Genomic DNA, 24,388 nt, shown 5'->3' with positions numbered 1-24,388 from the left:
TTACAGAACAATTTACAAAACGAATATACAGGAAATGCTGCTGGTGCACAGGACAGGAGGGTCTCCTGCCCTGTGTCCTCCTCCTGTCCTGCAAAAGGTTTTGCACATTTTTTCATCATGAAATCACCAAATGTCATAACTTCAAACTTTTGATAGATTATGGATCCTATCATAAAGCCCTTTAATTTAGTGTATTACACAAGTTTTACTCAAATACGAATTTGACCTACTTTAGGTCATCGTTGATCTCAAGGTAAATCCTGAAGGTCAAGGTCAATCACTTATCCCAGATAATGGCTTATGGGCAAGACTATTCTCTATATTCATGCCAAATTTAGAGGCAAAATTTCAAAAACTGTGACCAGACAAGCTGTTTTGGTGATTTTAGTGTTTGACCTTCCTTTGACCTTGATCCTTTTGTGTGCTCAAAGGTATCTTCATAGGGCTGCTATATGTGAACTTGCAAGAATCTACCATGTAAACTATGTGTTCCACAGCAAGCTAAAAAACATGCATACCAAGTAATATATTTTGCAAAACACTGTTTTTGAAAAGATAAACAAACAGGACAGAAAACATAACCTCTGCTCAACCGCAGAGGTAAAAATGGGAGTCTTTAAAAACATTATGAAAAACCCAGAGGCAGACTTTCTGCAAATTTGAACAGTGCTCATCATTTTATTTCTCAGAATGGAAAAACTGATCTTGAAGCAGATCTCCAGATAGCAAAAAAGGGCGTGAAATTACCAACACACAGAAACAGTTTACCCTTAACTGGAATAAGCAGGTTTGTAAATTTTGTTTATTTAATAAAAAACAAAACAAAACAAAACAAAAACAGGGGGGAGTCAGTGAAGGGGAAATTAGCTAGCTCAATGTACTGAACCTTATTCAGGACAGATTTTGATGTATTGGGGCCACTGGAACAATGAATATGGAAATTGCGAGAAAAGGGGAAACATTCTTTCTCTCCTCAGTCTTTCCTCAGCGGCACTGTCTGCTCTTCAATCCCCTCTTTTGTGATGATGCAGATCTTAAGGGCATCCCCAGTGTAGACATCCCTTTCGGCAGCTGAGATGTAGACATCTTTAACCAGCTGAATCGCCTTGTCCTGAGTCAGAGGAACTTCTTCTACACCCTCCATGTTCTTAAAACCAATCTGGAGATGGCAAATTAGAGACAGCAGAAAGAGTTAGGGACACTTCAAAGATGACATTTTACATTAGCTAGCTAAAAACGATTTGGTTTTTAGGAGGCAGGTGAGTTTGTTAGCTGCAATGAACACAAAGTTCCTGAAGGAGGATACAGGAAAACTTCATAATGAAACTGTAAAATCCAAGGTAAGGGGAAGCCAACACCACAAAAACGGATTTATTTCAGAGGTCTCAAATTTGTTCCAAAAAGGACCAAGAGGGTGCAGGTTTTCTTTGCAACCACCCACTCCACCAGTTAATGTCACTGATTAACTGATTCCACCTGCTCAAAGTGATGTTAATCAGTGAAATCACCTGGTGGAGTGGGTGGTTGCAAAGAAAACCTGCACCCTTTTGGCCCTTTCTGGAACAAGTCCTCTGTTTAAGATGATTTGATATTATGAATAAGGTGCTATTAATCTGCATTTTCTGCCATTTATCTGGGTCACAGTGGTTGAAGACCAACCAGCTCAACCTACACTACATCATCCAACTCTTCCTAGAGGATCCCGAGTTCTAAAGCCAGCTAGAAGATATACCCTATCGGAGGGGTTTGAGGCCTCCAGTGATCCTGGGACCTGCCGGGAGCATTATCTCCTGGTAGAGCCACCCTTGGAAAATTGGTCCCAAGTGAGGAGACAGATAAAAGGTGATTAAAGAAGACCCTTCATGATTTACACTAGGAACGAAGGAGAGAGTCACCTTGCCCAGATGAGGACAACTGGGGTCTCTTCCTGGAGCCAGGCCTGGGAGCACGCCTGCAGCCAGGTGCCCGATGGCGCAGTCTACAGTCATGGGGTGCTCTCGGGCTTAGCCCAAAAAACAATATTGTACCATCTCCATGTGGGAATTTTTTTTTTTTTTCAAAATAAGTTTGCAACCTTAAATTTTTTTTTTTAAATAAAAGAGCAGGGTGGTGGTCAAGTAGCTAGTAAATTTGATTCCACAGCAGAAGGTTCCTGGTTCACAACCATCCGTTCTCCGCCTAATCTAGAGATATGTGAGAAAGGGCATCTGGTGTAAAAAAATGTAGGTCTATAAGAGAGCTCCTTGTGGTGACCACAAGTAGAAAAAGAAATGAAATACTGATGAAGATTTTACAGCTTGTGGGAAAAAAAGCAAACTAAATTGTAATGAAACCAAGTTATCACATTAGCCCAATTACAGACAGGTGACAAAGGAAAAATGTGAATAGGTGAGTGGATAAACAATGAATGCCCCATTCCTCTTGGGGTCACCGACTGATTTGGCGAATATGAAAATGATGAGATTCACACATTTTATGTTACAGTCTTATTCCAAAAGCAGGGGCAGTGCCCAAGTGGTTAGTGCACTTGGTTTCAGTGCAGAAGGTTCGCGGTTCAAACCTCTCCCCTGCCACACTTCTCTATGTATTGTGGAGACACATCAGGAAGGGCATCTGGCAAACAGTTCATCTGGAAAGTATTCACAGTGCTTCATTTTTTCCACATTGTTATATTACAGCCTTATTCCAAAATGCATGAAATACATTTTTTTCCCTCAAAATTGTACACACAATACCACATAATGACAATGTGACAAAGAGTTGTTTATTTATTTAGCGCAAATAAATGTACATAAGTATTAGCCTTTGTCATAAAGCTCAAAATTGAGCTCAGGTGCATCCTGTTTCCACTGATCATCCTTGAGATGTTTCCACAGCTTAACTGGAGTCCACCTGGGGTAAATTCGGTTAACTGGACAGGATTTGGAAAGACACACACCTGTCTACATACATTAGTGTTAAGAATAATAGTAGTGCTATCTGACTAAAAAGATTAATCCAGGTTTTGAGTACATTTCTTATCGTTAGATGGGAAACAAGGTACCAGTAGATTCGGTAGATTCTCACAAATCCAACAAGACCAAGCATTCATGATATGCACACTCTTAAGGCTATGAAATTGGGCTATTAGTAAAAAAAAAAAAAAAAAAAAAAAGGGGGGGGTGTTCACAATAATAGCAGCATCTGCTGTTGAAGCTACAAACTCAAAACTATTATGTTCAAACTGCTTTTTTAGCAATCCTGTGAATCACTAAACTAGTATTTAGTTGTATAACCACAGTTTTTCATGATATCGTCACATCTGCGAGGCATTAATTTTATTGGTTTGGAACCAAGATTTTGCTCGTTTACTAGTGTGCTTGGGGTCATTGTCTTGTTGAAACACCCATTTCAAGGGCATGTCCTCTTCAGCATAAGGCAACATGACCTCTTCAAGTAATCTGACATATCCAAACTGATCCATGATACCTGGTATGCGATATATAGGCCCAACACCATAGTAGGAGAAACATGCCCATATCATGATGCTTGCACCACCATGCTTCACTGTGAACTGTGGCTTGAATTCAGAGTTTGGGGGTCGTCTCACAAACTGTCTGCGGTCCTTGGACCCCAAAAAGAACAATTTTACTCTCATCAGTCCACAAAATATTCCTCCATTTCTCTTTAGGCCAGTTGATGTGTTCTTTGGCAAATTGTAACTTCTTCTGCACGTGTTTTATTAAACAGAGGGACTTTGCAGGGGATTCTTGCAAATAAATTAGCTTCACATAGGCGTCTTCTGTCACAGCACTTACAGGTAACTCCAGACTAGGGATGGGTATTGGTAAGATTTTATTGATATCGATTCTGCTTATCGATCTGATTCCTTATCGATACCTTGTGAATTCTGTACTAAAAGTAGGCTTTACAGGTTTTCTATGTATTTCATTGAGTCTTAAAGTAAATATGAAATTGGTCACTGTATCCTTGATCTCTGGACATAAATAAAAAATAAAACGGTGTTTCGCTTTGAAGTTATTAATTCCGACTGGACTCTATCGTTCTAACTTGACTCGGCTGAGAGCCGCGCAGTGTTTGGAGCTGTGTGAACAGAATGGAGGACGGTTTCTTTCTTGCAACAAGACAGGAGTCCCAGTAAGTAACTTTAATCCGCACAAAAGTGACTCATGATTGACATATTCAGGGATGAAAGTGGTGAAAAACAAAAAAAAAGCTGAAACCAAAAATTATCCCCCAACACCACCTGCATGAAAATGTTTCAATTCTAGAAGCTCTGAAATGCAATCTGGGACTATTCCAGACGATAAACTGGAATGAGTGCAGCATCCATTTAGGTGAGAGAGAGAGAGAGAAAAAAAAGAACAACTTTCCTTATTCAAATTTATTCCAGAAGTATTCTGCTCTTACAAGGATGCAGCAGTTTTCTAGCTTTGCAGATCGTTCTGGAGGAAATCACTGAAGAAATTAACACATTGAAAATATGGTTTGACCGAAACAAACTGTCATTAAACTTAAATAAGACAGGGATGAAATGGAGATGTAAGAGTCACTAGGTGTTCCTCAGAATTGAGTGATTCCATATTTTTTTCCCTCTGCTTGGTCTAAAAAAGTAACCGTTACTGACTGCCACAATTTTTTTTCCTGATTTCTTATAGTGTTTCTTAAAGCCAGAAAGTTGCCATTTGAAATTACTTTAGTTTTGTGTCATGTCTGTGATCTGCTTTTTTTCTACAAAATTAAACAACTGAATGAACATCCTCCGAGGTCGGTGATTCCATAATTTTTGCCAGGGGTTGTATATTTTCTGTTGTGTTTCTATTCAGGTTCTTTTTGTCTCTTTCTCTAAAATTGTATATAATAATCATTAGATTATTAATATATAAACAAAAATAAATTTAAAAAAATATTACAATTTGAAAACAAATGCACCCAAATGTGATGACAGCTGCAACTGCTTAATGCTAACTTTTAACATTGAAAATGCCATAGACATGCTAACGCGTTAGCATCGCTCCCGTTTTTAAGTTATAAAATACATCTATCAACTGTTTCAGAACACCATAACCAGTCGGTTTAACATAAAAAAAGGTAAATAATACTCAGACGTATGCTCTTTAGGGTTTTAGCAGGGGAAAATTAAGCGAAAGAAAGAAAGAATACACTAAGCAATAGATCGAAGCACTGCTTCAATCTGCGAACCACCGCTTCGATTGGTTCAAGGTTCAAAGCAAAGCCGCGCTGCAGAAAAGTTGATTACAGACCCGCTGCAGGGTCTGTAATCAATGTAGAGAAATGATCATTTTCCTGACAAACACCCCCCAAAATAACGGCCACTCTGAAGGACTGATAACAGAATCGTTAAGCAAAAAGCTTATTGATGTCGGTGGATCGAATAATTTCTTAACGATACCCGTAAGGAACCGGTTCTCGATACCCATCCCTACTCCAGACTGTCTTTGATCATCCTGGAGCTGATCAATGGGTGAGCCTTTGCCATTCTGGTTATTCTTCTATCCATTTTGATGGTTGTTTTCCGTTTTCTTCCACGCGTCTGTGTTTTTTTTGTCCATTTTAAAGCATTGGAGATCATTGTAGATGAACAGCCTATAATTTTTTTGCACCTGCGTATAAGTTTTCCCCTCTCCAATCAGCTTTTTATTCAAACTACGCTGTTCTTCTGAACAATGTCTTGAATGTCCCATTTTCCTCAGGCCACGCCCTCACAAGACAACGTTACCCGACACCAATGTATGATTCCTGCTGTGTTCCATTGTTCCTGAAGTATAAATCACATAGGATTGTTTTTATACCGTATACACAATGCAGTAAAACTACACACTCAAAAAAAGAGCAAAGAAAAAAAATGCTGATTGCAGCTGCTGCTCCTCGCTCTTCTTCTCTCACAAAAGTGACAAAAAAGTCACACGGCAATATGCCTACAGGCACAACCTGTCGACGTGATGCCATCGCCGCCTCGCTTCACATCTCCCTCTCTCATCTGGAAAATACAGACTCCTACATTAGGATGCTCTTTATCGACTACAGCTCCGCCTTCAACACGGTCGTCCCCCACAAACTGTTAGCCCTCGGACTTCACTCCTCCCTCTGTGACTGGCTTCTCAACTTCCTAGCTGGCAGGCCACAGTCTGTCAGGATCGGGAGAAGGACGTCAGTCCCCATCACTACCAACATGGGGACCCCACAGGGCTGTGTCCTGAGCCCCATCCTCTACATCAGGGGTAGGCAACCTGTTCCAGAAAGAGCCATGAGGGTGCAGGTTTTCTTTGCAGCCACTGACTCCACCAGGTGATTTCACTGATTAACTGATTCCATCTGCTCAAAGTGATATTAATCAGTAAAATCACCTGGTGGAGTCAGCGGCTGCAAAGAAAACCTGCACCCTCATGGCTCTTTCTGGAACAGGTTGCCTACCCCTGCTCTACATCCTTTTCACCCACGACTATGTTGCTTCCCACTCCAACAACACCAAGTTTGCCGACCACACCGCCGTGATAGGACGCATCACTGGCAGAGACGAGGCGGCCTACAGGAGGAAGGTGGACAGTCTAGTGACATGGTGTGGAGACAACCTCACCCTCAACACAGACAAGACCAAAGAGATGATAGTGGACATGAGGAAGGAAAGGAGGCCTCACCAGCCGCTGTTCATCTGAGGTCTTGAGATAGAGAGGGTGAGGAAATTCAAGTACCCAGGGTCAACATCAGCAATGACCTCAGCTGGACATTCAACAACACACAGGTGGTGAAGAAGGCTCAGCAGCGGCTGTATCTCCTGAGGAGGCTGAGGAAATTTGGGATGGCACCCAAGATCCTCAGCAACTTCTACAGCTCATTGAGTCAGTCCTGACCACCTGCATCACTGTGTGGTATGGCGGCTCTACTGTGTGGGACCTCAAACGCCTGCAGAGAGTGATAAGGACTGCGTCTAAGATCACCAGGACCCCACAACCCTCTCTACAGAGCATCTACCACCGCAGAGTCCAGGAGAGCTGTCTCCATCATGAAAGACCCCACTCACCCCGAACATGGACTATTCACACTCCTCCCCTCAGGCTGCAGGTTCAGGACTACATGGCAAAGGTTGTGAATACTTATGTACATGTGATTGCTTAGTTTTTTTTTTTAAGAAATTTCCAAAAATCTAAAACAAACAAACTTTATTCACATTGTCATTATGGGGTATTGTGTGTGGAATTTTGAGGGGGGGGGGGGAATCCATCCATTTTGGAATAAGGCTGTAACATAAAAAATGTGGAAAAAGATCAGCGCTGTGAATACTTTCTGGATGCAGTGTAAACTATTAGTTAACTCATAAGCCTTTAATATTATCCCCTATCTGCACAAATTATATCTAATTATTCATTTTGTGGATCATGATTTGCCCTGACATTACAAATGTAAACATGTAAAACCTTCCTGATTGTTCACAATGTTGTTTGTACAACACTTTTTTTAAACCACACAGTATGCCAGTTTTCAGGCTCCGATTGGGTATCCTTTTGTTTTTGTACCAAAAACATACACAGTCACATATTGGCAATGGAACCTTAGCTATGTTGGCTTCTCTAATTTTTCACCATTATGCATCTGTTTCTGTGTAGGCTCTCAGTTGTCCAGGTGGTTTCCATAGTAGAGAAGCTTGAATCTTCGACTGGACTAGGTTGCTTGATGCGAGGACGTTTTGCTTCAAATCACAGAAGATATTGTTTAGTCACTAGCCTATAGCAGTCTGCCTCTCAGTAGGAGGGGTCTGGTTAGGTTTAAAACTCCAGCTTTTGTTGGCTTCTGTTTATTCGTCTCTACAAGAGTCAGACAGAAGTCAGACTTCCAGAGCAAGAATTTTAGCTGAGGAAGCTTCTGCAATTTGAAGCGAAACGTCCTCGCGTCAAGCAACCCAGTCCAGTCGAAGATTCAAGCTTCTCTACTACGTATTGTGCATCTGCATACATAGTAATCCTAACATGTCAGATTAGACGAACTGTATAGGATTCTGTGTCTACACAAATCAGAATCCCTTGGTAATCTGACTTTGGTTATCAAATTCAATGAGAAAATGTTAAATTGGGACATTCACAATAAATCTATGCTGTTCAGCCACAATCTCTCCAGTAAAAGTAAATCACGCAAACACTGCATATTTATCTGCAGATGTACTGACAATGTCTAAATTGTATTGGCCACACATCAGCCTGTCTATGAGCATTATTTACCTGGTTGTCGAGTAGTGGTTGTAGCATTGCACTGGCTGATCCTGCAGCCTTGTAGCTGTCTCTCTGGTACGAACCCACTGGGTCAAAGCTATATACGGCTCCCTTGCCTACATTACAAAAAGTAAACAATTAAAAATTCTTGTTACACTATCAGACTTATACTTTCCAATCTTCAATGAAACAGTGACAATTTTATACAAAATAAAGAAAATGTAAGTAAATAGCAGAGCATTTAATATCTAATCACAAGTCAGAATGCAGCTACAACATCAACATACAACTTTCTTGTTTACAGATTCAGTGGATTTAAAAAGTGCGATGCATGCATTCACTCATCTTTGTAACACTAGTTTTGTACTGACCATCTTTGTCCAGTCCTCCAATTATGTTGTAGACATAGTATGGGAAAAACCTTCTGCTGTACAGGATAGTGGACAACATAGCCGCAATGGCTTCACTGGTCATCGTCTTATTGTGGGCGTGTTTGTACATCTGTGAAAGGTCCAGACCCATTATGTTCTTCAGGTCTTTTCTAGCAACATCTGACAATATGAAACACACATAGCCCAGCAAAGAATGGAAGGTAATTAAAACAAGGTAAATTTGTGGCAAGATGCCCTTGGATCAAGGATGAGTTGAGTAAATTTTAGTTTTATTTTTAACCCTTTCTTCTTTATTCCAAATCTGTCACAAAGATTTGATGAGAGGGTGCCTGGAATTCTGAACAGCTCCCCTCTGTATGTTTGCAGAGGCACAGAATGAGGCATGTGCCCTCCTAGTTTCACACAATGCACCATCGAGATGAGACAAATAAAACAGACAACCTATTTCACCAGGTCGTATATCTTGTGGTATAGTTTCTTTTCACTCTTGTCATTTCTCAGAATTCACTTGAGCATCATGTTCATATAGACGCCATGTCACAGACATGTATTCAGCTTTGGCACAAGCACAGGCAGGAATCCAAGACAGCTGATAGAAGAGTGAAAACACAAACTAATGCATTAGCCCACCTTTATTCTTGCATCAATGATTTTGGTCAGAGTCAGGCAGTCACCATGGAAACCACAGCAGCCAATGACAGTTTTGTCTGACCTGCAAAGTGAAACAAATGATGGGGGGGGGGGGGGTAGTCAGAACAATGCCCTTTTCACTCACCAATGATTTATGTGAGGATTATAAATAATTTTTTGAAGACTCAAGTGTAATGTGGTCACAGCAAACAACATCAAACAGACTTATGATTGTAAGCAAGTTGAATGCATCCATTTTTGTTCAATAAAACGTAGTGAGGACATCTGACAAACATTAACAGCAAAAACATAAGATAAATGTTAAAAAAAAGTGGGATGAAACAAAAGTAAAAAAACAGATCACAATAACAACAACGCTGCAAAACAACCTTCAGTTCTTTAATATGAGTCTTTATAGTCTTCCAGAAATAATTGGGATAAACAATATTATTGTCAAGTACATCCATTTGAAGAGCTATGAACTATTATCTCTTAACACAATGAGATTTTGCATCTCCCCTGAAAGGGATGGTATCTGTCTCATGCAGCTGGGTGAACAAAGACAAAGTGCAGATACAATGTCTTACCCAAGGTAACTATTGACTTTTGGGTAAGCAGTTCAACTTCTGAACTTTGATTTGATTCAGTGCCAGTAACACAGTATATAAAATAAGTAAGAATAACTAACAGGGAAAAAAAAAAAGACATAGACCTCATGTCTGGTCCCTGTGTCCCAGAAGAACCCCAACACATTTAATGACTACAGTCCCGTGGCCCTAACATCACATGTTATGAAGACACTGGAGAGGCTCATCCTGAGGCACCTCCACACAGTCACTGAATCATTGCTAGACCCCCTGCAGTTTGCGTACCAGCTCAACAGGAGACTGGAGGATGCCATCACCTTCATGCTGCACAGAGCTTACGCTCACCTGAAGGAGGCAGGTAGCACTGTGAGAGTCATGTTCTTCGACTTCTCCAGTGCGTTCAACACCATCCAGCCTGCCCTGCTCAGTGATAAGCTATGGGACATGAAGGTGGAGGCTCCACTGGTGGCCTGGAATACCAACTATCTCACAGGTCTCCCACAGTATGTAAGGCTTCGGGACATTACATCTGACACCATCAGGAGCAGCAATGGGGCACCACAGGTGACGGTCCTTTCTCCCTTCCTGTTCACTCTCTACACCTCAGACTTCAGGTTCTGGTCACAGTCCTGCCACCTGCAGAAGCTTTCAGACAACGCAACTATTGTGGGCTGTATCGGCAGTGACCAGGAGGCTGAGTACAGGAGTGTGATGAACAAGTTTGTGAAGTGGCACAGACTCAACCACCTGCAGCTCGACATATCTAAGATGAAGGAGAGGGTGGTGGACTTCAGAAGACCCGTCCAAATCCAGTTACCGTCAATGGAACAGAATTGGACAATGTGGACTACAAGTACCTGGGTGTCCACACAGACAACAAACTGGACTGGACTGGAGTGTAAACACAGATGCTGTGTATAAGACAGGTCAGAGCTGAATGTACTTCCTCAGGAGGCTCAGATCTTTCAATGTCTGCAGAAACATGCTGCAGATATTTCATCACTCAATGGTCTCTAGCGTCATCTTCTACACTGTAGTGTGCTGGGACAGCAGGCAGTGGTGGGCACAGTTCCGCTAATCCACTAATTATTGAAGCTAATGTTTTCATTATCGGATTATCTTTTCGGATAACTCTGAAAACCATCATCGGATCAATTATCTTCTGATAAATTCTGATCCAATTATCTTATGGTTAAAATTTTAACCAAACTAATTTCAGACAAGTTATTTAAATTATCATTATGTCTGAAGTTTTTAAAGCTGTTGCTTCCGATAAATTTTTGGGTGGTTTATTGGTTTCGCTTTATAAAAGATAACTTTTTGGTTAGCTGATTAGCTGTTATCGAAGCTAACTTTTTGGTTAGCTGTGCCCACCACTAACAGCAGGCTGAAGGCAGCCTATATTGAACAAACTCAACAAGCTCATAAGGAGAGCTGGCTCTGTCCTGGGGGTTGAGCTGGAATCTGTGGTGGAGGTGTCAGAGAGGAGGATGCTGTGGAAGCTGCTCAGCATCATGGACAACACCTCCCACCCCTTGCATGCCACACACTGATGTCCTGTCAGAGCACCTTCAGTCATAGACTGAGACCACCGAGGTGCACCACAGAATGCCACAGAAGGTCTTTCCTACCTGTGGCAATCAGACTGTATAACTCCTCCTTCTGCAGGATGAATACATAAACAGTTATTCAACTTAAGTGCAATATTAATCAAACATCTAGTGCAATATATCTTCCAGTCATTTAGCATAAATATGTTGTACTTCTTGTACTTTAGCATTTTAGGCACTATTCTAGGCTTGCTTTTTGTACTTGTATTCCAGTTGGCTTTGTTTTCGATTTAACTACTAACGCTTTCTTCAATTGTGTATTTAACCATTGTTTACAGTTTCTGTACACAAAATAACTTCCTTTGGGAAAATAAAGTTGATCTTTATCATATATATATATATATATATATATATATATATATATATATATATATATATATATATATATATATATATACACACATATATATATATATATATATATATATATATATATATATATATATATATATATATATACACACACACACACACACACACACACATACATACATAAGAAAATTGGTTATCACAGTAAAACATACAATTAACTGATATTTTGTTTGGCCTTTGTAAGCATTGATCTAAATTTTAACTTTTCTCTCCTTTCTTTCCCAAATTACTGGCATTCATGGTCCCAATTATATGGAGCTTCTTGCTACCTGGTCATAATTAGTGTGCACAGTTGGCTAGGCTAGACCCGAGCTCTTAATTGTTTGTACAGATAAGTGACTGAAACCCTACCCTTCCCTTCCCTGGGGTCAGGAGGACGTGTACAGACCATTTACACAGTTTCAGGAAAGGGTGACTGACGGGAAGAAGAGTGCACATTAGTGGCATCCCCTGCCATTCAGACCAAGGGGCAAGACAGGTATTTTTCCCCCACAACTACCACAGTTGCACTGACACTGACTCCCAAGTCCTATTTACTGTGCTGGGACCTGCTAGAGACTGCAACCAAATAGAAACTGGGATGAAGAGACACTGCAAAATAAATTTTCACAGGAAGGTAAAAGATTTTAGATTATTTTGATAGTTAGCCAATGAGGCACCATAAGTAAAAATACCATGGTGGAAAAACCTATGTTATAAAAATTTATTTCTATCCAAAATATGTCAAGTGTCGAGTGTAAATCACTCAAGCAGGGAAAGTAATTACACTCTCCTTTAGGGTTTTGTTGTTCTGACAATTGCTCGGGAAAATAAAATATCTGAAGGCTCGACCTTAGGTTATAATGCGAATAAATGTGACGTGGGAAATGACAAATGTGTGATTGATGGGCAGATGCACACTTACAGCTTGTAGCATTTGGTGGTGTCTCTGCTAAGGATCGAGTAGCCGTCACTCAGCCGGGTGTCTGAAGCTACAATGACAAAGTCTTCCCCTGCAACAGCTAGTACAGTCCTGCGGGTGATGAGGGGGCAACAAAAATAAGACATTTCTACAAACCCACTCATTTATCAGGCACTTGATAACAAGGGCGACAAATACGAAACCGAAAGAGTGGAAAACTATTTGCACATCGACATGAGACGGAGGTTAGCCCGACACACAGAAAACATTATTTCTTTTCACTTAGTTTTAAAAATATGCAGTCTTTCTTTACTAAGTATCATATTAAGTAAGCTCGTTAGCTAAACACTGTAAAGCTAAAGACTAGCTACCAAGCTGACTCGCCAAGTTTCAAGTCCCACTCACCCTCCATTGTAGGTGTATGGTGAGAATCGATGCTCTGCTGGCCCAGTGTAATGATAATCTTTCATTTTTTCCGTGTCTCCAACCATTTGCAGAAAAGGCATCATTGTGAAGTAAACAAAAATTCCCTGGCTAACTGCTAAACTCGCTGTATCACTGCAATATGGCAGCTTCTTCCTTTACTCTCATGACATCAGCGTATTCAGCTGCCGTCTGAACGTTACTGCCACCATCAGGCTGTTGCTTATAGCAACAACGGCCTTTTTCTTTAAATTAAAACTCAAGTCAAGGCTTGTTTTTGATTTGTCCGAGCTTTGAGTTTTGTGTGATCTTTGTAGAATTAATGGGGGCACTAATGGCAATACTTGAATAACTGAATGATGAATCTTGGTATGTGGGTTTGCAATTCTTCTGGAGCCAGACAAAGATCAGAGCTTTCAATTCTGTAGATGGTTAAAAAACAACAAAAAAAAAACAACTGAAACTTTGTACTTAAGTGCTGTTACACTGCTGAAATAATACTGAATTTCAAGTAGTGTGTTTAGTAGTACTTAATTAAAAGTACAAAGTACTCTTTTCAAAAACTGCTCATAGTACGAGTTACATTTTAAGCATTATTTAATGAATTATAAATAACCACTGAATGACATCAGAGATCCATGTAGGAAACAGCTATTTTTTTGTAATAAGACACATTTCTACCTTATTGATGAAGTGTATAAATACAACCTCAATTCCAATGAAGTTGGGACGTTGTGTGAAATGTAAATAAAAACAGAATACAGTGATCTGCAAATCCTCTTCAACCTATATTCAATTGAATACAACACAAAGACAAGATATTTAATGTTCAAACTTATAAACTTTGTTTTTGTGCAAATATTTGCTCATTTTGAAATGGATGCATGCAACACATTTCAAAAAAGTTGGGATGGGGCAACAAAAGACTGGGAAAGTTGATGAATGCTCAAAGAACACTTCATTGGAAACAGGTGAGTGTCATGATTGGGTATAAAAGGAGCATCCTCAAAAGGCTCAGCCTTTCACAAGCAAAGATGGGGCCAGGATCACCACTTTGTGAACACCTGCATGAAAAAAATAGTCCAACAGTGTATAATTGCAAGGAATTTAGGGATTCCATCATCTACAGTCCATAATATAATCAAAAGATTCAGAATCTGGAGAACTTTCTACATGTAAGCGGCAAGGCCGAAACCCAGCATCAAATGCTGTGACCTTTGATCCCTCAGGCGACACTGCATTAAAAACCAACATCGTGTAAAGGATCTTACCGTGTGGGCTCAGGAACACTTCAGAAAACCATTGTCAGTTAACACAGTTTGTCGCTACATCTACAAGTGCAAGTTAAAACTCTACCATGAAAAGCGAAAGCCATACATCAATAACATCCAGAAACGCCTCCGCCTTCTCTGGGCCTGAGCTCATTTGAAATGGACAGACGCAAAGTGGAAAAGTGTGCTGTGGTCTGATGAGTCCACATTTCAAATTGTTTTTGGAAATCATGGACGTCGGGTCCTCCGGACAAAAGAGGTTAAAAAACCATCCAGACTGTTACCAGTGCAAAGTTCAAAAGCCAGCATCTGTGATGGTATGGGGCTGTCAGTGCCCATGGCATGGGCAACTTACACACCTGTGATGGCACCATCAATGCTGAAAGGTACATCCAGGTTTTGGAGCAACACATGCTGCCATCCAAGCAACGTCTTTATCAGGGACGTCCCTGCTTATTTCAGCAAGACAATGCCAAGCCACATTCTGCACGTGTTATAACAGCGTGGCTTTGTAGTAAAAGAGTGCGGGTACTAGACTGGCCTGCCTGCAGTCCAGACCTGTCACCCACTGAAAATGTGTGGCACATTATGAAGCACAAAATACGACAACAGAGACCCCAGACTGTTGAACAACTAAGTCGTACATCAAGCAAGAATGGGAAAGAATTCCACCTACAAAGCTTCAACAATTCGTGTCCTCAGTTCCCAAACGCTTATTGAGTGTTGTTAGACGGAAAGGTGATGTAACACAGTGGTAAACATACCACTGTCCCAGCTTTTTTGAAATGTGTTGCAGGCATCCATTTCAAAATGAGCAAATATTTGCACAAAAACAATAAAGTTTATCAGTTTGAACATTAAATATCTTGTCTTTGTGGTGTATTCAATTGAATATAGGTTGAAGAGGATTTGCAAATCATTGTATTCTGTTTTTATTTACATTTTACACAACATCCCAACTTTATTGGAATTGGGATTTAGATCAAACTCAGGTTATTTGTGTTAACAAATAAAACAGGAATTTTGGCTGTTAAAAATGCTAAAAATATTTTTGAACTTGTATAAACAGCATGAAGTTTTCCCAGTGCACTACAAAAAGCTGGGCACTGGTGTTGCAGACTGAATGGTCCCCCCAGCCCGACAACCGACTATAAATTGGGCCGATACTGGCTTCCATTTTGGAGTGAGATTTCCCACTCCTGAACGAACAATAGGAGAGCAGCGGTCGTGCCACATCAAAGTAAGACTGATGAATGGGCTGATGTCAGCGTCTTGGCTGCCAACCAATCACAGGGTAGGGTAGAGGAAACCTGTATCTGCCCCAATTCAGGGCCGGTTGTCAGGCTACCCCCCCAACTAAAAACTGGTCCGCCCTGCCTCCACTGTGCATGTGACATTTCAGAGCTCAGACTGACTCTCTTCACCCAAAGCGATCAAATGGATTAATGGGATTATTAACATCAGATGACAAGGTAAAACCTTTTAAATCATTCTAAAGTCAGTTTTAAGCAGAAACGAGGCAATCATCGGTGACGCTTTGAAATGACGGAGGCGCAGTGAACGCAGTAGGAGCAGCTGTCATGGCTGTACTATCCCTTCATCTTTTATTATGAAATAATGCTGAATTTATGTGGAAATGATTGTTGTACAAAAGCTTCAGAAATCTGTCACTGAGATAAATGACTAGAGTGCAGTTTTAAGCAGAAATGAGACAATAATCGGTGAAATACTGCCGAAGCTCTGAAATGACGCATGCGAAGTGAAGGCAGGGCGGACCGATTTCCGATTTTTAGGGGAGACTGTTCAGTCGGCGACATCAGCCTTACACTCATGGATGTGCCAGCATGTCTTGGGACAATTTACTTATTGAACTTTGGTTGCATGCAGTAAAAGGCCAATCCAAATTCACGTGAATCTGTGAAGGGAAAGGACGAAGCAGTCAGGCAAAGGAAGAGCACTGTAATTGCATGTGCTGTACTTGTAAAGGCATTATTCACTTAGAGTGAGGCAAATAAGTATTTGATCCACTGTCTATTTTGCAAGTTTTCCCACCTACAAAGAATGGATTGGTCTGTATTTTTTATCATCGGTACGCTTCAACTGTGAGAGACAATCTAAAACAAATATAAATAAAAAATCAGAAAATCACATTGTATGATTTTTAAATCAATTTGCATTTTATTTTATTGCATGAAATAAGTACTTGGTACAATAGAAAAACAGACCTTAATATCACTCATCACTCATCTTCAACCGCTTTTCTGGGTTCGGGTCGCAGGGGCAACAGCTCCAGCAAGGGACCCCCGACTTCCCTTTCCCGTGCCACATTGACCACCTCTGACTGGGGGATCCCATGGTGTTCCTAGGCCAGTGTGGAGATATAATCTCTCCACCTAGTCCTGGGTCTTCACCAGGGTCTCCTCCCAGATGGACGTGCCTGGAATACCTCCCTTGGGAGGTGTAGAGGAGGCATCCTTACCAGATGCCCAAACCACCTCAGCTGGCTCCTTTCAACACGAAGGAGCAGTGACTCTACTCCGAGCCTCACACGGATGACCGAACTTCTCACCCTATCTCTAAGGGAGACACCAGCCACCCTCCTGAGGAAGCCCATTTCGGCTGCTTGTACCCGTGATCTAGTTCTTTCGGTCATGACCCAACACTCATGACCATGCTCCAATTTTAGTAAAAAATGCTGCAAATTGTTGACTGAGCTACTTGGATTAATAAATGTAATAGTTATGACTGTGTTGAATGCTTGGTCTCTAAAGGTCAAATAATGTTGACGTCCACTGAATTCTATGACGTGATTTGTTACCCTGTAACATAACTAAGCATGACACATGGTGCAAACTATTCCTTTTTGAAACCCTATTAACCAATAATTTGCATACCCTTTAAACAAAATTGGAGCAACTAACTTTTGACACCTGTACAAACTGAAACTTGTCACTATTCTTATTTTCACCCCATAACTCTATAGAATTCAGTCATAAGTAGTCCAAATTTTACATTTTTGGAATCTTTACAATCAGACAAATAATGTGGTATAATTTTCAATATGACTGAATTTTTATATTTTGATCCCTATGTAATTCTTCAAATGACCCCTAAGTAGCCGCCTACTGAAAATTCAAGTGGCCCGCCGGTTTTTCAAGAGTGATATCTAAGGTGTACGTTTGCCAAATTTGGTACTTGTATCACCATTTGAAGGATTCCTCTGTAAATATTCTGTTATGTGCTGCACTAAGATGTCTTTGGTATGTGGAGGATCCTTATGCACAGCTGGCATGACTAAAATAAGTAACATCACTTGCATTTTTTGCGAACATCAGCTACATTACAGCCTCGTGGCATTTCTCTGGATATTATCCAATATACAGGTGCCTCAGTGTTGAGGAGCTGCATAAGATCGACAGGAGATGTTTGTGACTGTGGCAGATAGATAGCTACTGTAAAAAGGTGGGGTTGGACCGGTTGCTTGCCACCAGTGTACCATCACAGCCACAGAAGCATATAAGTGTCTTGGTGACTTTCTTCAGTCGAGTTCATGCATGGTCACTCAATTTTTTTTTTCTTTTGAAAACTACGGACTCCAGTTACCATACTGTTTGTTTTACTTATTGACTGTCATGAAGTCCGAGGCATATTCGCTGACTTGGAAATGTTCATCTATCCACTTTTTTTGAAGAAGAAAATTGACTGTAAAAAAAGATTACAATGTGCACAAATGGCTGTAATTCCTCAATGGTTAATGCAATGCAGTACTGCAATATGCTAAATTAAAAAAAATCTGACACGTTGGTTCACAACCCCACCAGGGTGAAGTGTGTGTGTGTGTGTTTTTTTTTTTTCTTCCTTGGACTTCCTTGGATTAAAGTATTACATAATCATCAATGAAAATAAATTATATAGTCTTTCAGGTGGCTTTTATTGTAAAAAAGAAAAAAAAAGAGGCAAAATTCATTGGCTACTGAATCTATAAAAAATATTTCTTGAAGCAACTATTTGCAGTTTTAAATGTGCATTTCTCATTGGTAATATTAAAGAAAATACAGCAGAGTGCAACACACACAGTTACATGGGAGAAGAAATACTAATTTAGCAACAACTACACACATACTGGATCAATTTTCAGTAGAAATGTCTTTTTGGACACTACAAATTTCAGTTTTCAAACATTATACTTTCATATTCAACAGTTGAGTATCAACAACCATCAAGGCGATACAGTCGTGATCATAAATATCAACACCTACATTTCTAGTGCAGAATTTAAAATATGTTCAGAAATAAATGCAAATAAAACAATTATGTCTAATTAGAATTATATAATAAAATGCCCAAAGTTCATGAACAACAAAAAATGCTTTCATATAATGAAATAAAATATACAGACAAAATGTAAATGAGGCCAAATAATTGGCACCCCTGTTTTAGTTCACATTAAATTATTTTCACACAGTTAACCATAAAGGAATACAAAGAGTAAGGTACGTCTGTCTCGATCAAGTAGTCCTAATCCTCAGTGACTGACTACCATACAGCTTTATGGTGCAGTGAAACAGAGGACTTTAATCGAATAAAACAAAGCTTTTTTTTTGGGGGGGGGGGGGGGGGGGGGTAGTGGCCTAATAATTAGAGGGGCAACTTCGTGAGTGTAAGTTCAATTCCCAGAAGAGACAGGTAAATCAAGGTGCAGCTGAGTGCTTGCATGGCAGAACCATGTCACTGGAGTGTCACATGTAACGCGAAAGTGCTTTTTCAGCTGGAAATGCAGCAGAGAAGGTGTACTATACCCAGTTTCAATCACATCTACAGAAGCCCATAAGTCCTTCAGAGTTGTGTCTTGGTGGCTTACCTCACTAATCTCCTAGCATCATCACTCAGTTTTTGTCAACTGCCTACTCCAGACGTACTTACCATGTCAAAGCCATTCAACAAATATGAAATCTTCAGATTTCCATCCACAGACTTATCTAAAGAAAACTAGTTGTAAAAGTGATGATTTACATTCAAAGTGTCAATAACTCTGTCACATGTACATTTTATGTCTGAATCTTTATTTCACTATGAGAGTTTATATGGTTCAATAACTGGACATTTTATTAAACATATACAAAACTGTTTCAGTTGCATTTATGTCTGAAAATTTTTTAAGTTTTGTACTTCAAATGTAGGGGTACCAATAATTCTGATAAGGACTGTAACAATCTTTCTAAAAAAGGACAAATTCTGTAAACAGCAAAAACAACCTGAAAAACGAAGTCGTGAGGTCCGAGCTGACTGTGGGTTAATTTGTCCACAGTGAAGTCACCAAAAAGACTGCACAGGCTCACAAGCACCATATTATCAAGAAAAACAGTATTATTATTAAAACCAGAGTTGTCATTATTGGTTTAATCAAGTAAGTAATTAAAAAAAAAAAACAACAGATTAACACATTCCAAAATGAGTAACTTTTTGCCAACCCTGGTTGTTTCAGTAGGACAGGAACAAAAGCACCATTAGTTCACACAAAACAACTACCCAGACAAAGTATCACTGGTGGTGACAGTAATCTTATAGGTATGTGACAAATATGCGATCCACTGATTTACTGACAAAGAAGCCCTGACTCTGATAGTGGTAAGAAAATTCTTCAGTGCACCTGATTTGGATGAATTTAAATTCAGCCAATACAACTATTCACACATTTTTCACAGTTGCATACATTAATGTGTACAATTCCACACAAGTTGTCATAGTAAACACACATATACACAATCAAGTATATTTTAGCATACTCGTATGCCTACATTTGATGGTGATGTGGTCAGTGCACTTCCTTCTAAAACACAAGATTCCCAGTTCAAGGCCACTCGTGCTCACTCAGGACATCTGGCAAAAAACTTGTGTCAAACATGCGGATCCCTATAAAATCCCCAGTGGTGACCCAAAATGTAGAAAGGGCCAAGCCAAAAGAACTCACTGTTAACATACATTAAACGAGTTTGATTTTTATTTTTTTCACTTTTGTCACCAAGTGTCAATCAAATTATAGAATATTTAAGTGTGTTTGCAAATTAACATGTCAACAAAATGCATCTGGTAGCGCGCCTGAAATCTGAATTGTAGATTGGATAGTTAAACGTACTAGGCAATTTCTGAAACAATGGAAATGGTTGCTGGAGTGACAAAAATATGCCAAAACTCATGACTGGTCAAACTAAGACTTGAAGTCAGTTGCTTTGAAGATTGCTACACTTGCACCCCTATTTTCTTAAGGGTTTTAGAGCAAGACTAGACAACGAAGAGAAACCACTTTGATATATCTCACATTTCTCCTTGCTCCATTTCTGCATGAGTGCCATAAAGTTTCATAAAGTTTCACTGCTGCACCACCAAAAACATTGTTGAAGAGCAGTATTTGGATTTAATGTACGGAATGTTCATCGTAGAAGGGCCCACCAAATCAGCATCCACATGAAGTATAACTCAGGCATTGAGGTGAACAAGAATAATGATGATGTTAATCATTTCTGAGTTGACTTGGGCTGCTTGGGTGTTTTGGCTCCTGTTTTCTGCTTGGGTGTGCTGAAACCTTTGTTGCAAACCTCACATATCCAAAGACCTGAGGAGACATACTGTTCATAAGTAACCACAGAGGTCAAGCAAATGTAATAAAATGTGCATCTGTCAAGAAGGACCAGTAGCTCCTGAAATACTGATACTGTAAATGGACAAGTATTCAAGCACGTATTGACATCTGAATCCTCTCTGATTTCAGCCAGAAAAAAAGAAGTTAAAGAACGGTTCTCCCTGAACTGTCACAATATCGTCTTACCATACAATATATGGACATGATGGGATCATGTTACCCAAGCTCCATGTTGGCTCTTGTGGTTACATGTGTGCTTGTCTACATAAGAATATTAGCAAACTGGTAGTTACAGGGTGCCAGATCAAACAGCAGAGTTTCACTACCACTGTACAGTTATAGATTTTGGCACAGCATCTATGCCGAATGATTTGGTGGAAAAAAAAAATCTCATCTGAGACATGTTTTGCTGTTATTTAAGCCCCTGTCATACATAGCCCGAATGTGCAGGAAGCAGGCCAACACGGCAAAAATGGTCATAATCTGGATGCAGTCGGGAGGAAAAGAGGTGTGGTCAGCCATGTCAGAAGGCAGACAGACTGCCTCGTGCACACCTGTCAGATCGCATCCAACGCATATGTAGATGACACAGACTGCTGTCAGATGGCCATAAAAGGCGTTGAAGACTGCCCGATGTCCAAATGTTTGGATGGCAAACACGGGACGGAGTGGGAGGGAGCACTGTGTTCTCCCTTTGCACAGGATCTGTACTGGACATCAAAGAACAACCAACATATGAACTGGACTCACTCCCATTCAATCACTCCTTTGCTCATCATCTTTTTCCCAGGCTCACTGACCTCACGTGTGTGCGTAGAAGTACTGACATGAGGAAATGATCGCTCAGTGTGTGTGTGTGTTTTCATAATAAGCCGCTACGTGTGCGCATGTGCTCAGCTGTCACTTGAGAGATTTTGATGCTGAATTTTACTGCCAGCTAAACTTTGCTGCGTGTGCACACACCCATGTGCGTGCACATGCAGCGAACCTTTGCTGAGAGTCAAAGGACACCTTTGCTTAAACATTTGCAGTGAGCTTTCCCACTATTCGTCAGACACAGCATTTCTAGCAAACTTTAATCCCCCCCCCACAATGCAACACTACATCGTGATTTCTGGTTGGTTTATCACATAGGATTTATTTATGGCATTGTCGTTTCCAGCATTCCACCACAGACTGTGGTCCTGGCTCCTAATGCACTGCGAAATGCTCCTGGAGGTGAGATTCAGGTTTCATATGTTGTCATGGCAAAACTGTTCCACATCATGTTTGACATAATTAAATGTGATTAAGCAATAATTGCAATGAGATCCGTTCAGCTCTGAGCCTGTGGTGTGATGTGTGACAGAGTGCGCACCTGCCCGCCAGCTGCCACAGATCTGATGGGCACGATATTTCACATTATGTCACCCATGGGGAGGAATATTATCTGTACTGTAAGGACTATTATGGCTATAACAGCCTGTCCAGATCTGCAGCACCGTGCGCTGTGCCACACACTGACCCGCAGTGGACACGGTGCTTTCCCTTCGTTTGCGTTGTGTTCACATCCCCTGCACATGGATGGCTGTGTGCCACATACAATGGCTTGCAAAAGTATTCAACCCCTTGGTATTTCACACATTTTAATTTGTTTATGGCATTTCAAATGCAAAACGTAAACCAGGCTTCTCAATATAAGAATTTCTAAAAATCTAATTTCTAAAATCTTTCTTAAACTCAAACTGCAAGTAAATCTCTACAACCCGATATAAATTAATTAAAAATATAAAAGTCAAGATGATGGGTTGCATAAGTAATGGGCCCCTTTGGTATAATACCTGTAAATAATCAGTTTTATTGCCAGTTGTCTTCAGACAAGTCAGGGGATGGATACATGAACATTTCCAAGTCACTGAATATGTCTTGGACATTATTTACATCAATTTTAAAGAAATACAAACTGTTTGGCACTTTATGGTAAATCAATGTGGAGTAGACAGTTCTCAAAAACTGAGTGAGTGTGCAAGAAGTGGAATAGCGAGGAAAGCCACCTAGACAACCCAGAAGTTATAGGCTTCTGTGGCTGTGATTGGAGAAATTGTGCACAGTGCAAGTTTTGGATTTTATATCCCTAGTTATACAGCTTCACAATGAAGTCGAGCAGAGGAGGATTTTCGTAAAAAGAAGACCCGAAAGTTCACCTACAATTTGCCAGAAGGTACATCTGAGATGCAAGCCAAGATTTGATGTTTTAGTGAAAGAAAACCCTCGTCTATACCACTTCATCATGAAGCTTTATAACTGGAGATACAAAACGCAGAATTTGCACTATGCACAATTTCTTCAATCACAGCCACAGAAGCCTAAAATTTTTTCTGGGTTGTCTTGGGTGTTTTGATGGCTTTCCTCATTGTTCTCCTTCTTGCATAGTCACTCAGTTTTTGAGAACTGTCTACTCCACACAGATTTACCATAGAGTGCCATATTGTTTGTTTCTTCATAAATGATGTAAAAGTTCAAGACATACTGAGTGACTTGGAAATGTTCATGTATCCGTCTCCTGACTTGTCTGAAGAAAACTGGCAATTAAACTGATTATTTACAGGTATTATACCAAAGGGGCTGATTACTTATGCGACCTATCATCTTGGCTTTTATATTCTTAATTAATTTATATCAATTTGTTGAGATTTGTTTTCAGTTTGAGTCTAAGAAAGATAATTTTAGAAATTTTTATATTGAGAAGCCTGATTTATTTTTTGTATTTGAAACGTCATAAATTAAAATGTGTGAAATACCAATGGGCTGAATACTTTTGCAAGCCACTATACATATCAACGATCAATGGTTCCTTTGTGCTCTGGGGGTTGGGGGGGCAGTGGAGGTGGACATTATAAGAGGATAAGTGGCACGTGCAGGTCCTGCCAGTAGGCTCTGCCATGCCCGATCCATCTCATGCGCTCAAATCATTTCGGATCCTGTTTATGCTGCCTTCAGAATATGTAAATTGCGGTCAGATGGCGCTACCGCCATGGAATAGGTGTCCCATCTCAATGGCGCCCGGAGGGTTTTGAACATGTGCATCACACTTGGGGCCGCCAGCCGATTTTGACCGTGTGAACTTTCGCAGGTGGCTGTCAGAACGTTTTGGAACTGAAACCTGACACTTTTTGGATGTGGACCGATTCGTCATTCTGCATGATTCTGGCTGTTTGTGGGGGTATTATAGTTGTTTCTTGTGTGGTCTCGCCTGATCTTTGCATCTGAATTTCACCGTGAGCAGGGCATAGGCAGCTCCAGCATAGGTGTGCACTCAAAATAACAGCAACACTGAATCAGGTGAGGTGAAGATAGT

General features: G+C 40.3%; 2 protein-coding genes across 2 annotated transcripts in view; both read right to left on the bottom strand.

The window, feature by feature from the left end:
• Positions 1–901: 901 nt before the first annotated feature.
• Positions 902–13,322, bottom strand: psmb1 (proteasome 20S subunit beta 1). The gene is made up of 6 exons (XM_034187591.1): positions 13,123–13,322; positions 12,721–12,828; positions 9,248–9,329; positions 8,597–8,726; positions 8,235–8,341; positions 902–1,159 (listed from the first exon to the last, which is right to left on the bottom strand). Exons 1-6 carry the CDS (start codon positions 13,224–13,226, stop codon positions 974–976), a joined length of 717 nt encoding a protein of 238 aa, XP_034043482.1. The 5' UTR covers positions 13,227–13,322; the 3' UTR covers positions 902–973.
• Positions 13,323–18,324: 5,002 nt separating this feature from the next.
• phf10 (PHD finger protein 10) overlaps positions 18,325–24,388 on the bottom strand; it is a 52,955-nt gene continuing 46,891 nt past the window's right edge. Inside the window, exon 12 of the mRNA XM_034187584.1 lies at positions 18,325–21,024. Coding sequence (XP_034043475.1) covers positions 20,927–21,024 — 98 coding nt within the window. The 3' untranslated portion in view covers positions 18,325–20,926. The remainder of the gene's footprint in view (positions 21,025–24,388) is intronic.

This window comes from Thalassophryne amazonica, chromosome 2, assembly GCF_902500255.1.
Source record: "Thalassophryne amazonica chromosome 2, fThaAma1.1, whole genome shotgun sequence".
NCBI lineage: Eukaryota > Metazoa > Chordata > Actinopteri > Batrachoidiformes > Batrachoididae > Thalassophryne > Thalassophryne amazonica.
The sequence above is the reverse complement of the archived record's forward strand: the minus strand, read 5'-3'. Positions and strand labels throughout refer to the sequence as shown.